General features: G+C 32.6%; 1 protein-coding gene across 1 annotated transcript in view; it reads left to right on the forward strand.

Annotated features, from left to right (window-relative positions):
- Window positions 1-1,204: 1,204 nt before the first annotated feature.
- Window positions 1,205-19,332, forward strand: part of LOC123699131 (hemicentin-2-like) — a 29,217-nt gene continuing 11,089 nt past the window's right edge. The window contains exons 1-4 of the mRNA XM_045646008.1: window positions 1,205-1,298; window positions 3,647-3,798; window positions 6,438-6,518; window positions 14,221-14,304. Of these exons, the coding sequence (XP_045501964.1) occupies window positions 1,205-1,298; window positions 3,647-3,798; window positions 6,438-6,518; window positions 14,221-14,304 (411 nt within the window). The remainder of the gene's footprint in view (window positions 1,299-3,646; window positions 3,799-6,437; window positions 6,519-14,220; window positions 14,305-19,332) is intronic.

Raw genomic sequence — 19,332 nt, forward strand, 5'->3', positions numbered from 1 at the left:
TAATTTAGATTAATGACGCTAATACTCCGTTATATAATTAAAGAGAATATATTTTATTCTTTTGTTGCTTTCCCTATAGATTATTATTGAAATGGTTGGGAAAAAACAAACTTTCCTAAAAGTGATTTCAAATTATTTATTGGATGTGAAATCAGTTCCTCTTTCTAGACCATCATTCTATTTTATTTATCATGAACCATGATGTAACATAACCGTCTCCTTGGTACGGTGGTTGACGCGTGAGCTTAGCACCGGTCCTGGGTTCGATTCCCGGTGGAAACGAAGAAAAAAAATGTCTCGGTCTGGTAGGACACAGAAGGCTGATCACATACTTGTCCCTAAAGAAAATCGATCAGTGAAACACATGTACAAACCCCACTAGTGGACATGGGACTTCACTTATGATGTAACATTCATTTAACAAATCTATATTCTAGCACGAACACAACACAATATAATAGAATATTCTACCGCAATACGTTGAGTGTCTCTACATGGTCTCTACATTGTACCAAACTTTTATTGCAGCGTAACATTTAAAAACCAAGCCCTGTCAGTACCATAAATACTTACCGATAAGCCCACAGGCCTTCGCTAACGAGTCATAAACATAATCAGTATATTGGCTACAATTGCGTTGATTTATAAACTCAAATAATAGTTATAAACTACACTATTAGTTAACAACGTTCTATAAAAGCTCCTCATGGTTATTTTTTTTCAGCAGTCGAAACGTTTATTCAAGTGATTGATAGAATTTATTTGAGCGGAAAATTATTTCAGTATTGCCTAGGAATATTTATTACTATTAAGAATACTTACATAACTGTCGAATGTTTGCTGTATAATATTAAGAACTTTTGTCATACATAGTGATGTTGATTTGAAAAGTACATTAAAGAAATTGACATAATAATGCATTGTGCACGTATATATAAGAACTAAAACTAGTAATGTAAAAATACATAAATTAGCAAAAAGAAAACATTTCTTCCTATGGGGGTACAGGTCATAATCTAACATGCTGGCCAAATGCGGGTTGGCGGATCATATACCTATCGTCAAACATATGATTCTACGATATGTCGGTTTCTCACGATGTTATCCTTCGCCGTTCACCTTTGCCAAGGACTTCATACAATTCTCATTAGCAAATATTTTATTTCCCAGTCAAAGAGTTTATATGTTTGTTTGTTTGTTACAGATGAAATGGCGAGTGGCCAGCGGGATGGGCGTGCCGCTTGCCGCTGCAATATTCTTCATGCTACCGCTGTTCACATCTTCTACGGGAGATATCAGTATGTTATTTATTTAATTCATTTAAATTATAACTTATTCTTTATACTATAATAGTTATATTATTTATAGTATAATTGTTATATTGTTATATATTCATTTAAGTTATACCTTATTCTTTATACTATAATTCATATCGACTACGATGTCAAATGGAATAATTTCTACCTACAGTGTTAAGGGTATTCCCTACAGAAAGTATTAAAGTATTACAAAATTCCACCCTATATATTAAATTGTATGAAAAGATAACAATATGGTATTTATTTGGTAGATATAATGGGTTAAACATTTTGATTCCATCAATATTTTAATCAATTTAATGTTATTGTGGTGTTTATCCGAACCATGGAAGCTCTATATATTTTTTGTATTTATTTATTTATTTGTAAGAGTAATACAAATAATCTGTAATACATTTAATTTATATTTCAAAGATGTATCATAAATTATATAGTTTCATAAGAAGTGTTAGTTCTTCAAACAGTGTATTTTGTATGAACATGTAAAAAGTGCATTGTGTAACGATGTAATTAAATACATTTTCAGCTCTGATATTCAATATGTACTCAATAGCAACACAACATATTGTAGCACATCAATTATTTCCGCCGTATCCACATCAAAATTTAATTTAAATGAACAAAAACCCGAATTGAATAGCCAGCAAAAACATGTTCGTCTTGTGAAGCTATTATCTTAGTTTTATTAATTTCCAAACTTCAATACGGCTGTAACAAAAGCTTGTCTATCAAAATACGAGTCTATTGTAACGTGAACACAATCACAATTTATTGTGAGCGAGAATATTCTAAAACAGAATTTTTAAAGGCCCGCCAAATTGCGTTTTTCGTACGGAAGCGCGGGGAATATAGCGTAACGACACAGTAGCGATGAGCGGGAACTACACTAATTGGTTACCATGGAAACAATAATTATTATTATAGTAGTAATAAAGACTTCTTAACAAAAGAAGTGTTCTTGTGTTTGCTTATTTATTGATTATAAAGTACAAAGAGGAAAGAAAAGAAAGCTTAAACCTGAATGGTAACCAATGATCTCTTCAAACAACTTGAGGTAAATCGTAATTGGGTGGCAGTGGAATTCAGTAATATCACAGATAATACTATAATACTAGGTAACTAGATAATACATTATATTTATTATCTTTGTGTCTAAGCATAAATCGCTTTTTAACTAGAAATTAAGACCTCACCTATGCTCCAGGGAATATACTTAGGTTTCCTTATTTATATAACACTTAAAGGCCATAGTAGAATACTTACACAACGAAAAGGGACATAAGGAAATTGCCCGAAGAAATTTTGAGGTAATGTCCTTACAAGTTACATCTCTATGGTCCTTACATTTTAAATGCGCAGTTTCTTTAGAAGATAGAAGTATTACGGACCCAAATTTTATCATATTATCATAGATTATCATGTACAGAAACACAAGTAAATACCTTGCCTTATTTTTATTTATAAAAGAAACGAAAGACGCTGAAAATGTATAAACTAAATAAGGTTTCCATTTATTTACTTAAAAAAATGCAGTAATCAGATTAACTACCTATTATTTTGCGTAATCATTAATAATAGCATAAGTAGTTTATTACCTATCCGTAAAATAAAAGCGATTTCTATCCGCTATTCGCTAAGTAAATCACTCTAACAACAGGCGAACTCTATACAAAAACCTGAATACTTCATTTTTAGAACCAATACTGAAAAAAGTCAGTTATAAAGTGTTAACAGGATAAACTAGATCGACACATGTGAACGAAAATAGTTTACACATATCAGAAGAACAAAAACCACGAATAGTATTTGAATTGTTAGAACGATTGTTTAAATTTTCAAACGTTTTAAATTGCTGACTTTTTCTATGCATGTTTTGGTAAGAAGTGGTTGGTTTAAATCGTGTTATTTGTTTACATAGAAGGATAGTTCCGGCAAATGAATTTATGTATTTTGGCTTAAATACCAACAGTGAAGACTTAAAAAATTTTAAGCAGTGAATGTATTGCCAATACAACACGGAACACCATATTAGTTGTCATTTAAATATAAAATGTTTAATAAGTATTAAATAATAATTTAAACATTATATTAGATAAAATAATACACTATATGAATCTAAACTTTTAAAGAAATCGAAAATGTAATAATCGAATTAACGAAACGTTTTGTTGAAATCGATGCTTCATAAATAATTGATTATCCGTTTTTCCTTTTCGTTTGGTAACGTCATTTAAATTAATATAATATATACTTAATATTAATTATTGTATTATTTATTTTGCCTTAATTTCTACAGAACCTTTATGAAATCGATTCCAATGTACCAGGGCACCACGGCACATCAAGAGCGCGCGGCTGGCGGGGCAGCGTGCAGGCGCCTGCTGACGTCACAGCTAACAACTCTGTGAGCAACGTGACCGCGCAACTGGGGGGTACCGCTTACCTACATTGTTTGGTGGGACATTTGAATGAGAGAGGGGTGAGTGACCTTGTTTGTACAATTAGTCGTATACTCATACACAATACTCTTATGTGCCATCTTCACAATTGGCAGCGTTGGCCCAACAAATGATCGTCGATGTTTGCCGCTTTTACGTCTTTTGATTTATTTATTCGGCAATTATGAATAATTAATATCCTATCATAGAGATTGACCTTCCATACCGTCGTGATTGCCTCTATTCGCCCAAAACTGCCCATTGTGAAGAGGACCAAATAGATTCATGTACCAATACGTAGCATAATAATTCATACATAGTAATTTATAGAGGATCATACCTACACTCAAACATAAATAAACTATACAAGTTTCTAGTGAAAGAGCAATAATTGGTAGTTTTAGGTGTAGTGAACCTTTAATTTTGATTGATACAAAATTATAGCTAAACTATTAAATTTTCTGAATAAAAACTTTTTTGTAGAGATAATAAATGTTCTGAATATAATATCGCTTATCAGAACTGAAGATATTGATCTGAATGTTGCTTTAAGCTTCAATTCTGAACGTTTAAAAGTTTTATTGCACATTTAAAGCCCGCTTATAAATTTAATGATGGCATTCAGATTCGGAATATCAGTCTTAAATTAATAAGAGAACATTTAATTATTATCATTATCATAGCTTCACTGATAAACTAAGACGACAATCGATGAACGAATGAATGAACGAAAAATTATTTAATGTTACACACTCAATACAGGTTTTACAAAATAAGAGCAATATAAGTTGTAATATGTACAGAGGGCGGTCTTATTGCTGTAAGCAATTTCTGCCAGACTAATTCATAATTATTTACACGAATAAATTTCCATTCGAGTCACGTATTAATGACCCATTAACTATAAACAATTCATTTACAATTCACAGAATAGTACAAAGCATAACCTAATAATTAATAATTCGTACAAACGCAATCGGATCCCAATTATGAACTAACTAGCTGCTCCAGTAAACATTCTGCCCTATTGCCCATTTTTCGTATGTTCTCTCCGATACAAACCTTCCTTGTGGGTTAACAAAACGTTTAAAAACTAGCTGATTGGTGTTTCCAGCTTTACACTTAGCAACACATTTTAACACGTTTTTATTAGCTTCATCAGTATGATTGATAACCTGTTTGTATGTCACCAACTCCTGAATCGATACAGATTTAATTCAAACTTTGCACACTTATCAAGGATATGACAATACAATAATTTCATGAACATAAGCGATTAGTTTTTATCCATATCAATAACATTGTTATTGATATGGTTAATATGGCTAATACTTGCGGTCCGCCCCGGCTTCGCCCGTGGTATATATTCACGTTTTCTCTACATAAGAATCATCCTCGTACTTCAAGGAATATAATAAAAAAAGAATTAAAGAAATCGGTTGAGCTGTTCTAAAGTTATGCGCTTACCAACACATTTTGGGATTCATTTTTATATTATAGAAGATTATAAAGAGGAATGGTTTCTCATTATGTATGTTTGTATGTTTGTATGTTTGTATGTTTGTATGTTTGTATGTTTGTATGTATGGTTTTCACGCATAAACTACTGGACGGATTTTGATGAAATTTGGCACAGACAATCTTTAGACCCTGAGAAAGAACATAGGCTACCTTTTATTGCGAAATATGTACCACGGGCGAAGCCGGGGCGGACCGCTAGTACATTATACAGATGAAAATAGCGATTAAATAACAAACACCTAAACGTTTCAACGGTAAAACGGATTGCGCAAATTCACGGAACTTGTATAAAATTTTCAAACTGTAAAACGCTTGCTAAGCTCATAGCTGGCAAGTTGGCACAATTACAATCTGACTTGGTCCGCAATTTGCATATCGCACACGTCCGAGCGAAATTGAGAATATTGTTCCGTATGACAATGCAGGCTTGTAATCGGTGTGATTTTTGGATTTATATAAATACCGTGTATATTTGTATGGTTTTTATTGGGATTAGTTTAACGGGGCTGAAATGGGTCTATAATCTATATATATATAATATAAATAAATGAAACCCGTTTTCCTTGGTCACGGCATCTCGCATGAACAGGGGGACCGATTTTGATAATTCTTTTTTTATTATATTCCTTTAAGTACGAGGATGGCACTTATGTAGAGAAAACGTAAATATGCACCACGGGCGAAGCCGGGGCGGACCCCTAGTTCTTAAATAAAATGCACATTGACAAAGATCAAGTGCAATACTTATCTTCGTTTTAGTTGTAAACTGGTGGTGCCTAATCCGGAAAAAAACGTTGGTTCTAGGCAGTGCACTTTTCAAAAGAAAACACGACCATCTTTCATTTTGCGCACCTTTTGTATTACGTTAATATTTATCTTATTTCTAAGTTTCCATCCCATAGAAATAATGTGTTTCTTATTTAAAGATCTTCATCCGAAACACAAATCTGTATAATATGTCGTCACTTGAAAATTAAAATGTTGAATAACCGCAAAGACCAAAGTACCAAACAAAGCATCAACAGCACATGTAACACCCAACACAATTACAAAAACCATTTAAACTAAACAAGAACAAATTCTCGTTTTATTATGACGCTGTTATTTTTCAAGCGTGTTGAATGAGTTGACAATATTAATGGTTCCCTTCCGTTTGCAGCAAGTGTCGTGGATTAGAAAACGAGACTGGCATATCTTGAGCTCCGGGAAATTCACCTACACGAATGATGAACGTTTTCAGGTGAGTTTTTGTTTGCATAATTAAAGTATATCTAGAATAGTCTTTTTGAGGCATTACTATACTATAGCCCTACGGTTTTACCCGCATTGTTGCACTCCTGTTAGCCTTAGCGTGATGATATAGCCTTACTCGATAAATGGGCTATCTAACACAGAAATAATTTTTCAAATCGGACCAGTAGTTTCCGAGATTAGCGCGTTCAAACAAACTCTTCAGCTTTCTAGTATCAATGTTCATTTTTGGAAGAATTTCAAATCACGTTATATAACCTTAGGAATAGAAATGTATATGGAACTAAGTGCATTGAATACGTTACATATTAGACCAGGTATATTCCTTAGAGAAAAGCGACCATCTCGGTGAGAAAACAGTTTATAATACATAATATTATGAACATATTATAGAGATTTTATTTTATTCTAAAAAAAATGGTCAAAACGTTCTACAGTTTTACAAACAAAACTAAGCCCCAAAAATACCAAAATTCTTAGAGCTTATTTTTAAAAAGTAACCTCAAAAGTAGATATAATTCTTGATCCAGATTACCGGTTGAATATGCATGAGGTCCCACTAGCCTTAAGTAGAGCGCCTGAAAACTTCCTGTATATTTTCATATGCAAATTCTTACTGAAGTAAGAACATACGAATGTGCTATAATTTGTTTATTTTTATTAACTCGTTCCCAACGCAAATGTAGGTTGGTTAAAAGGAAAATTAATGAAAACATTGCATAACGAGAGGAAAGCAAATGAGCAAGTGTGTATAAAGTCGAACGTTACAGTTTATTTATTTCAAGAAACAAGTGTTACAATCAACATTGTGATTTTGAAGTGAAACTTCTTTGAGAGTAAAATTTCAAGGTCGCGTCACGGCAATACCGTCACATCATGGAGTAACGCGACGATTTTGGTATCTTTGAATCTTGCAAAGAAGTTTCACTTCTGACACGTGTGCTGGGCACACACGCTCTTTTTATATGATTGAATAACACCCAGCTTAAAATAAATATAGGTAATGCATGTTTTTATTAGTTGGGAAGTTTAAAATTTTATTGTTAATATTATAGGGTTGTCTCTTTTATGGAAATTTCTTACAATAAAGTATTATGTATTCGGGATAAGAATATGCATTATGCAAGTGGCATACTATGGAAATATTGTCAAGTTATGTCTCTGTTTATTTTAGCAGAACCTCTAGTTATACTAAAATATGTTTCTATTTTTCTTGGATACAGTGGGTACTTAGTTATGCACAAAATAAGCTGTGTTTTCCACTCTTGTGATTTATTTATTTAAATTTTCTATTATTCCCACCCACTTGAAAAGTCAATAATTGCATTTTCGGACATTCTCATAAGAATTGAAATGCAATGTAACTAATAAAAAGAACGACGTGTGGCACTCGGGGACTGCCGCGGTTAAAGCTATTGCATGCTATGACTTCAAGCCACACCTCCGCCCGTCGGAGTGGGGAGCGTGAGGTTTTTTCGTTACGGAATTTCTCGATTCGGTCCCCGCGCTCAAGGCCCGCGATAGAAGCTATGCAATAGCTTAAAAACATTATAGTTCTTAAAAGGGAGTTGTATCGATAATAAATTCAATTATTATTCATGTGCTTAACTAAATAATCAACAAAATATTCAATAGTACCTAGGTATTTGCTTCCCCATTCATTCACCAGTGATGACATCATCATTACGCAAAACATCGAGTCAGCAATCCCTGTTTAGATTGATTGAACCCAATATTAACGTATGACATATCGGATAGTCAATGTAAAATTCGCCAGCTAAAACTTTCGCCTTCCCCATTTTATTACACACATTCATCATCCGCCTCAATATCCATTTGACGCGCAGTATTTCTTTTAAGTTAGAGCTGTGTGGAAACGAATGACGTTTTTATTCGTATAACGAAATAGATCTTCTGTACCAGAAATGGTTGGATTTAATTTGACTAACAGTCTTTGATTGAGGATTGAGAAAGCCTGAGACAGAAGAACATATTTAAGGAGAATTTAAGTATGGTTTGAGACTTGATTTGGAAACCGGCCGTTTATCAACTTCAATTGACATGCACGATTTTGGTTTCCTCTGTCTAGAGGCTGGAGAGCTGATTTAAGCGATATAATGAACATCGTAAACATTCATTGATAGACATAAAACGCTCCTCGCCTAGCAAGTGACATGGTGTGATCATAACTCAAATTTGTATTTGATACTAGCTTTCCGCCCGCGGCTTCGCCCGTGCAGTCAAAGAAAAACCCGCATAGTTCCCGTTCCCGTCGGATTTCCGTGATAAAACCTATCCTATGTCCCGGGATAAAAAGTAGCATATGTCCTTTCTCGGGTATCAAAATATCTCTATACCAAATTTCATGCAAATTGGTTCAGTAGTTAAGGCGTGATTGAGTAACAGACAGACAGACAGAGTTACTTTCGCTTTTATAATATTAGTATGGATATTACCTAAAAAATTCACATTATACCATCGCTGTATGAAACTAAGCAACCCATTGAAAAATGAATACAAACAAACTCACAGTATAAGCTAGCATTCTTATAATCTCTTAATACTTATTACAAGCGTACACAAAATCCTTAAACCTATCCTAAGCCCACATTATAGATTTTAGGCAACGTTTTTAATAATTAATATCATTGAGCTCTAACAAGGGTTACAAAGGGTTATAATTAAATGGGACGCGCACTTTGAAGAGTGAAGAAGTTAGCAAGCTGAGGTAACTTGAAAATTGTTAATGACAACTATCTCCAAGCTTTGGGTCACGTAAATTTATAATAGGACTGCGGTAGGTCAGCGGGGCTTACCTTTAGTGTAGGTTTTGATTTGTAGCTCTTTGAAATGGCTTGTCGATAATTTTTGTAATGATTTATTTGTGCTAGAATGTATGTATTCTATTTATAAGTCATATTACGTTCGGTTGTGTGTTTGTGTATTCGATGCCGTGAAAAAAAAATTAAAGATGTACTTAGTAATTAGACTCATCTTATCTGGACACTATCTATACTAATATTATAAAGCTGAAGAGTTTGTTTGTTTGAACGCGCTAATCTCGGGAACTACTGGTCTGATTTGAAAAATTCTTTCGGTGTTAGATAGCTCATTTATCAAGGAAGGCTATAGGGTATATATTATCACTCTACGACCAACAGGAGTAGAGCCACGGGTGTGAAACCGCGCAGAGCTTGTGATAAAAGGAATGATTATCTTACATTGCTAGTAACTTATGTGTGTAGAAAGAACAAATAAATATGTATTTAATTTTTCTTTCACATATTTCTTCAGATCAATTGTTACACTCTGTGTAAAATTCCAAACAAAAGCAAATAACCATTAATGAAATACTTCCACTTACAAAGCGATATTTTTTAATTTATAGCACTTCGCTAATCCCTGTATTACTTTTCATGATAAAGATCCCGATTTAGTACTTAACCAAAAGTAATTGAGCTATAACAATTAGTCATATTAATCCTGGATATACTGGAACAAGTTTGGAAAACTTATCAAGAAGGATAATACTGTAATTAAAAGATAATGCGATGGATGACGGGACAGGGCTTTCCCGTATTATTAATTGTATGTACACAAATACCATGTTTTTGATGACTCATGGTTTTACGTGGTTTTACTTTAAATTAAATTCGTAATTGGGAATTAAAGAAGAAAGACGCCCGTGGCTTCGCCCGCTTTGTCTAAAACCTAATAAAGTATATACTAAAACCTTCCCATTTAATCACTCTATCTATTAAAAAAAACCGCATGAAAATCCGTTGCGTAGTTTTAAAGATTTAAGCATATAATATATGGACATAGGGACAGAGAAAGCGACTTTGTTTTATATACTATGTAGTGATCAGAATGTTTAAACGGATTTAAAAAGTACATTTATTAGGTACTAGATCTAACTCTCGTTCTCTTGTGAATCGTGATAGAAACTTACGAAAATACAGCATATTTATTTATTTATTTATTTTTTTACACTTTATTGTACTGGCATACAAATAAATCCTTAAAATTAAAACTTATAACTAGTCCAGCACAGAAGCATATTATGTGAATCAGTTAAAATGTACCTAACTAATTTTTGAGTTTTACTAAAACAGACATCAAAATTACTTTCTCTGTATAACCAGTGGATGTTGGAGTAGATTTTATTGATCCCGGTGTTTCAAATTCACGGCAAGCACTGTACAGTCTACACGGAATAAAACATGCTTACATGTATACCCAACGTGTATACCTCAGTAAAACATGTATATTACACACTTTAAGAATAAATGTGATAGATGATGCATAATGTGTGTAAAGGATAGACCGTGAACTAAATATAATATAGTACTAGCTTACCGCCCGCGGCTTTGCCCGCTTTGTCTTTTTAGGTTTTTTAATTATATACTAAAACCATACTCTTTAATCACTCTGTCTATAAAAAAACCGCATCAAAGTCCGTTTTTTAGTAAAGATTTAAGCATACAAAGGGACATAGGGACAGAGAAAGCGACTTTGTTTTATACTATGTAGTGATAACCACAATATATATCTAACGATAGCTGTGCTGACTAACGTAATTGTTCTGCCTTACTCTTAGAGAGATTTAATGATCTGATACTTCTTATTTACTCTGTAAGGTCAGCCTTCTATTTCTTCCATTAAGTTACTTCTTTCTTATTATGATTATTTGCAGACCACTCAGGTCAATCTTTACCTTATAAATCCAACGTAAGGTCTGTTCATACGTATTGGGAGCTTAGGCGATTTTACTATCTGTTTTCTATTGTGCTGTGTGTTTGGTTCACTTGCTGCCTTCACGCATTAATCCTGTTCCATTCGAATTTAGGTCATATATGTGAACTATATTTAGATCCAATGCAGATAGTTAAATGAAATGTGTATACTAACATGAGGAGTTTAAGGGATTGGTTTATAACAGGTTTATGTTAGGTAACGTATTAGTTTTGTGTTTTATAGTACATAATAATATTATGTACATTCTTTAAAATGCATTAAAGAATTAGTAACACATACATTTAATACGGATATTCATTGTGTATCTCGAACTAGGAAAGGTTACACATAGAACTTATTTACGAAAAAGCTAGTGATTTAAATACGCCCTTAAGTGTCGAACTTTTTACAAATATCATTGAGGAAATACTTAACATCAAGACTAAAAAAACACATGTAGAACATCACATTATCCCCTAAATAGTTGGCAAGTCTCGATTAAAACAAGTCACCCTGTCGGAAATTTGGCCAGCACATTATTGCGCTGTGAACAAAACAAAGAAACGACATTTGTTTACAACTTCTGTGAGAAACTTTTTCCCCTGAGACCCAATTCATAATACAAACAATATTGCGTACGTGTATAGAAAATGTAGCGATGCAATTCCAAATAATATAAGGTTTACTAGCAGACTAGCTGTACGGAGCCGTAATAAAAACAAACTTCAAATGCAGCTGGCACAGAAAATTTAATATCGTTAAATGCTAGAAGGATATTTTTATAATTCACAATTTCCTTGTAGATATATTAGCAGTATTTATTTAAAGATTGCCTTTTTTATCTGTTCAGCATCAGATATAATGGACATTGTTTGTCTTTATAAACTCTAATTTATAGGTATCTATACCTACTATCTAGTTCATTAATATTATGTACTTACATAAAAAAGGATGTACATTGTTGCATGTTTTTGAAGTGAAACTTTTTTAGGCGCGTTGAGAGTAAAATTTCAAGGTAGCAATCATGGAAATAGGCGACCATTTTGAATCTTACAAAACAAGTTTCACTTCTGACACGTGTGCTCGGCACACACACTCTTTTTTTTAAAGATCCATTCAACCATCACTACACATTTTCGTAAAAAGGTAAATCTCACAAAATCTCTTGTCTTCATCACTCCTTCAAAACGGTTTAACCGATTTTTATGAAATTTTTCGTATATTCAGTATAACATATATGAGAAAAGGTCGTAAACTATATTTCATACCAGGTGATTAGGGTGGGACGAACGGAAAGGGTCGGCTTGTAATAAAGATAAATCTCATGACATCGCACTCTGTTTATATTAGTTTTTGTGTGATACACGAACAGACACATAAAAATGCACTTTCATGAACGCGATAAAAGTGGAACTTATCAAAATTATATGGCTCTATCTCTACGTTCAAGTTTAAATTTTCTCATCCTTCTAATTGTCACTACAATAAGTATCGATAAGTTCTTGTTTTTAATAACTTTATTATTTTTTTCATAACAATAACCTTTAGATTTTAAGTTTTTAATTATTACGATTGTTATATATGTATATATCTAACTATTTCTATTGAAAATAGAAAAATATTCTTAATATTTCAAATATAAATTAACACTGTAACTACTTTTGATTTTTTAATATAAATTAAAAATTATTATATCACTAGCTTTTCGCCCGCGTCTTCGCCCGCGTTTTCAAAGGAAAACCCGCATAGTTCCCGTTCCCGTGAGATTTCCGGGATAAAACCTATCCTATGTGTTAATCCTAATCCAAGTTACCCTCTATATGTGTGCAAAATTTCATTATAATCGGTTCAGTAGTTTATGCGTGAAAACCATACATACATACAAACCTTTCCTCTTTATATAATTATAATTTATATGAGTAGTTTACATACAAAAGAATTACCAAATTAAATTAGATACAAATTAAACAGAGCACTTGTGAATAAAGCCTCCATAATTGTTAGATACCGCAAACTTAAGTTGGGAAGGATCAAACTTAAACTTAACTCAGGTAACTTGAAAATTGTTAATGACAACTATGCTAAGCTGCTGGTAAAATCGATATCTTGAGTGCAACCTCTCAGTTATGGGAAAACTTTAAATTATTTGACATAACTTAAGTTATTGAAGTTAAATCTACACTGATATTATAAAGAGGAACACTTTGTTTGTTTGTTTGATTGTAATGAATAGGCTCATAAACTGCTGGACCGATTTTGATGAAATTTGGCACATACAATCTTTAGACCCTGAGAAAGAACATAGGCTACTTTTTATTGCAAAATATGTACCACGGGCGAAGCCGGGGCGGACCGCTAGTATAAGTATAATTTCGATGATAAATATTTTGAACACTTTCCAGTCGTTTTAGGACAATATTAATTAAACACTAGCGACTGCAATCAACTTGTTGATTCTGTTTCCAAAGCTCGTTTTTTCCCGAGATATTTGCGCAAAAAGTGAATAAATATTTACGAAGTCATCACAAATAGTTTAGTTTAAAAGAAACATTATTCTTATTATTTTAAATGGTGTGTAACATTTTTAAAACTTATAGAATCTTATCCTCTGTTTGCATTAGACAAACGAAAACTCCGAGAATTATTAAAATATATAACAATAATGCAATGATATACCTATAGCAATGTCAGGCGTATATTATATGTAATATAAAGTACAGCGCACTATAACGGAAATCTAATATAATATAATTATACTACCAACATTCCAAATGTTGATACTGATTTTAGCAGACATCATACAAACGATTATTAAAATAACATTATACTAAAAATCTACAATAATACCTACTAACAAATAATAATTCTTTCACGAAAATTTTAATAGTTAAGTACAATATTTTTCTATCAAATTTATATTTTCCTACAATTCATACGACTATTAAATATTTCAGGTACTACACGGGGAAGGCTCAGAAGATTGGACCCTTCAAATTAAGTTTGTGCAGAAACGAGATAACGGCACCTACGAGTGTCAGGTGAGATTCATAAGATTTAGAAATATATATTTTATGCGAACTTTGTGCTTTCATATCGTAACATATTTCTCGATAAAATACAATTTGATTGTACGAGACAAGGATCTGCAATACGCTTATTGCATCTTTGGTTAACTCTACGTGAAATGTATAAGATTTTCAACTCGTTGTTTGAAACAATATTGAATATTAAAAACATGATTTTGAAGTGAAACTTCTTTAGGCGCGTTAAGAGTAAAATTTCAAGGTGGCGTCATGGTAGTACCGTACGTACACGTCATGGAGTAAGGCGACGATTTTGGTATCTTTTAATCTTGCCAAAGAAGTTTCACTTCTGACGCGTGTGCTTAGCACAGACGGTCTTTTTATTAATAGATACAATCAGACTTAACACGAAAAATAGAAAATCATTAACTACAAATTAAAAGTACCTACTTTAAGTTTATTATTTTTATTGAACAATTTATTTATTTTTTATTTTATTTATTTATGACACTTTACTATGCTAGTTATACAAATAACATAAAACTAAAACTTATAGCTAAACTAGCACAGAGGGCGGCCTTATCACTTAAGAGTGACAATACTTTATTGTTATAATTATCTCAAATATAACCGTCTAAAATCAGTATGAAAAAAATTGAAAAGCTTAGTCATAAGTATAATCAAGTTCATCATAGAATTATCATCTAAATCAAATCAAACTTGTCACAATCATAGCGTTATAAACATGTTAATTCAACCTCCTTTAACAGTTAAATACGTTCACCTAGTAAACGTAATCTCAAAGATAAGACAAGCATTAACATCACTTACAGCCACGTCTAGCTGCGTCGTAAATCACTTGAAGATAATTCACTGATACTCGATGCTTACCGGCTAATGCCTTAAATCAAATTATAGATGATGCATTGTAACGCTGTTACATTGTTCAACGTATTGGCTCCATTAATATGCGAGTTATAGCCTATTTAATGGGGCATGGGATGGATACATTTCACGTTTGATTCACTGGTCAGTTTTATTGGTGACTTCAAGATCTTAGGGCCTTGAAATATGTGTGTAAGCCTTATAGGGGCAGATACATGCCACATTTGTTTCAGTAATCGACTTTCTTTACACAAGTAGATTTCTTAGCCCCTTTTCTCTTTTGAATTTTGTAAAAATAAAAAAACTTCGATCACGAGTAGGGATTCGAACACGCTTCTTCTGCCTTACCACTCAGCCATCCGTGATCCCGCCAGAGCAATAGAATTCCTGTTTCTTTGTTTATCTGTACGTAGATTCAAACCTTAAGACTTCTTGATTCTGTGCTCACGGCCCACGAGTAAATCAATATACTAAAGATACTAGTCACATGTGTATTGTGTGTACCTTATTTTTCGTATCGAAGAAATTCAGGTGTAAAAAATCTTTATTTGAGAAAAGGAAAGCCTAGAATTCAGTATGGTAATTTATGCAAAACATTTTACGTATGTATTACACGTTGTTACATTTCTTGAGAAAGACGCGTGTGCTCCATCTACAGGTAATAGAAGTGAGACTTCTTAAAATATAGTGCTCTCTTTCTTTTCTTAGCGTTGTATATCTTCCCTCTCTTTCGTATACGAAAATTTTCTAAATATGAAGCGCCCTTAAGATAGGTCTCCATTTTCTCATTTATTTTACCAAATAGCCATCTTAGAAGTTACATTTCAAAACTAGATTAAACACAAGATGACTCTTGTAAATAAATTAAGCTTTTAGCAAATTAGATGAAAAAAGTAAGTAAGTATTAACATATTTTAAGTGTAAATTTGTGAAGTGTCCTGTGTGTAATCCTTAATACCAACATTATAAATCGCAATTACTCCATTATCATCACCAAATAAAACCATCTAAAAATCTACAAAATAAAACAAATTTTGTAGACCTTTTCCATCACTTTCGTTTCATTTCATCCAGGTTAATATTTCTTTAAAGGTAGCCCATTCCAGCAATTCTATTATGACCATCCATTTAGCAGCACTTAATTTTAACAAGTAACCCAAAGGGTTCAAATGCAAAACCATTTCCGAAATTATAGCTGAATGCATTATGAAACCCTCAATTTTACGAATTCACAATAATTACGGACAAAGTACATACTTGAATATAATATTTCCTTATGTTTATTTTACCAGTTTATTATAAACTTTATTGTTATTACTTTTAAGACTCATAATTGCTCGGTCACAAGGTAGACAATTTATCTTCTCATCCTAATGTTTTAACCTGTATTTTAAACATACTTCGATAAAACATTCAGCATTGCAATACAAAAATATCCTTAATTTATCATCATGATACCTGGAAAGTGGAACTATAATCGCTACGTTTTAAAATAATATAGATTCACATGAATCTATTACTAGTCAAGCTTTAATAAAAATTGTTCAATTGTGCTGACAAAAATATAGTCCTAATCCATACTAGTTAATATTATAAATGCGAAAGTAACTTTGTCTGTCTGTCTGTTACTCAATCACGCCTAAACTACTGAACCAATTTTCATGAAATTTGGTATGGAGATATTCTGATACCCGAGAAAGGACATAGGCTACTTTTTATCCCGGAAAAATGACGCAATCCCGGAAATCCCACGGGAACGGGAACTATGCGGGTTTTTCATTCAAAACGCGGACGAAGCCGCGGGCGGAAAGCTAGTGCTTCATATATAAAGCGTTCACACACACAATTCTAACTACGCAATTACTAAGTATGAAAGTTTAAATTCAAACACAGACGCCCAACTCTAAATTCCGCCAGCAAAACTCACAAACACACCCATGCGTAGGTAGGAGTAAACCGCTTTCAAAGTCAAACTTAAATTACCATAGACTTTAGCAAAGTGGATAAACCGAAGTACACAAGATACAATGTTTAAAACGTTGTTCTCACTGAAAATAAAATATTCATAACCTCTGGGCCGAAATTATTCAACATGCATGACCTAGCTCGGGGTATACATTTTAATGCTGTCGGCACACTTCGGCTGAATTCACTTGAGCGTCGGCTTCTATTAATGTTTCACCCATCTCTATTCAATGCACGCAAAGATGTTGGATTATACGGATTTCGTATTGATTAGCGTGTGATTCTTTGCTAGATTTCTTGTGGATTAGTTTTACTCTGTAGCCGTGCTTTTACAAGATTTTATCGCGAATTTTCCAGTCCCTAAGGTAATCCCATGGCATGTTTGAATTAATAGACTTTTTTTTATTTCAATTGTATTTTATACGTCTTCTAAAGTTATGAAAAGTATTAAGAAAAATACAAAATTTTCGAACATAATATGATATTTTCTGGAACTGCCTGACCTAGGTAGGTATTAACCTATCTAATGAATTCACTTAATTATTATGAGCCATTATCAGCGACTATCGTATACCTACCTATGTGCTTATCCAGACAAGAATATAAATGTTAAAAAATCCATGTCAACTAGATTTTCTCTTGTTTCGTAACATATTGAAAAGACAAACATCTACCAATCCTCACAAACTTTCGCGTTTATTATAATACTGTTACTATACTCTCGCAATTTCCTCTGCCAAGTTGAAGCTAAAGATAAACATACAGATTACACCGAGTTTTAGAATTAATCTTGCTTGAGAGATTTTGTTAAATCATAGTGTTTAGCATCCACTATTTAATTCTAAGAAGTTCTCAGTGACCTCGTAATTCTAAGAAATTTAGCGTAAGATCTTCGGATAGAAACCCTTACGGATTTCACATGAAATCTTACATAAATATTATACAAGATGAACAGATTAGAGTGGATGTGTGTCACGTCACGTCAGCGATTAAGTTATATGCTGACAAGGAATAACATCATGATAAAGAGCTTTACTGGGAAAACTATTTTAACAATGTCGTTTTTAAATTTATAAGGTTCTGAGTTGGGAATAGGGTGATAGTAGAAATTAAAAAGTAGGTGAAGTGAAAAAGTATGCATATTAAAATAACTTTATGTGAAATACATATTTTTTTTTATAAAATAAAAAGGGTATGGATAGAGCACAGAGAACTTTGAAAATATTTAGTTTTATTTATTAACGCAAAGTGGGTACAGATTATAGACATAACACGTAATGAATACATTTTGTGATTCATATTTTATTACTAGCTTCCACTCGCGACTCCGTCCGCGCGGAAAAATTAAAATTTATTTTTTTCTACGTAATTTTCCGGGATAAAAAGTATCCTATTTTATGCCCAGGATAATAAGGTATAATTATACCAAGTTTCATCGAAATCGAACCATTAGTTTTCACGTGATGTCTGAACATACAGACAGACAGACAGACAGACAAAATTTTTTTTAATCACATATTTGGTTTTGGTATCGATCCAGTAACACCCCCTGCTATTTATTTTTTCAATATTTTCAATGTTACAGAATTGACCCTTCTACAGATTTATTATATGTATACACTAATAACACTTCTAGTTCACTTTACTTGTTTACTCTGCTAAAGTGAATTGCGCTACATTAAATGCAACTACCAACAAAATTCTGTCCTTTTTCTTTTGGTCGGTGTGGCGGTTTCTCTACGTTATTAGTTATTTCACGAAATACGAAATATGTTTGAGAAAGAAATTATTAAAATAAACTTTCTGACGTACCTAGTTCCTAATTATTTATTTAATGATATTGACCTGAAAGTTCGTAAGTCGATGTTTACCATATCACACAAAACGAGCTGATCAGATTTGGATAAAAATGTTAATAGAGATAGATTACTTAACAAACACATTAGCACATTGAATATTTAATCGAAAGGGGATGCTGAAATTACTTAGTACTAATTTAAATACAAAAACATACATACATACATGAAATCGTTCGTTTTCTTTTTTGTGTAGGTATAAGGTTTTATACATATAAATAAGCTACATATTGTCCTTTATCGTAAGAGAACTTTGATTAAAATACATAAATTACTGACCGAAAATAGCTATCAAGAAATTGGTACCTATTATTATTATTGGTACCGTTATTTTTAA

The sequence above is a fragment of the Colias croceus genome, chromosome 17 (assembly GCF_905220415.1).
Source record: "Colias croceus chromosome 17, ilColCroc2.1".
Lineage (NCBI taxonomy): Eukaryota > Metazoa > Arthropoda > Insecta > Lepidoptera > Pieridae > Colias > Colias croceus.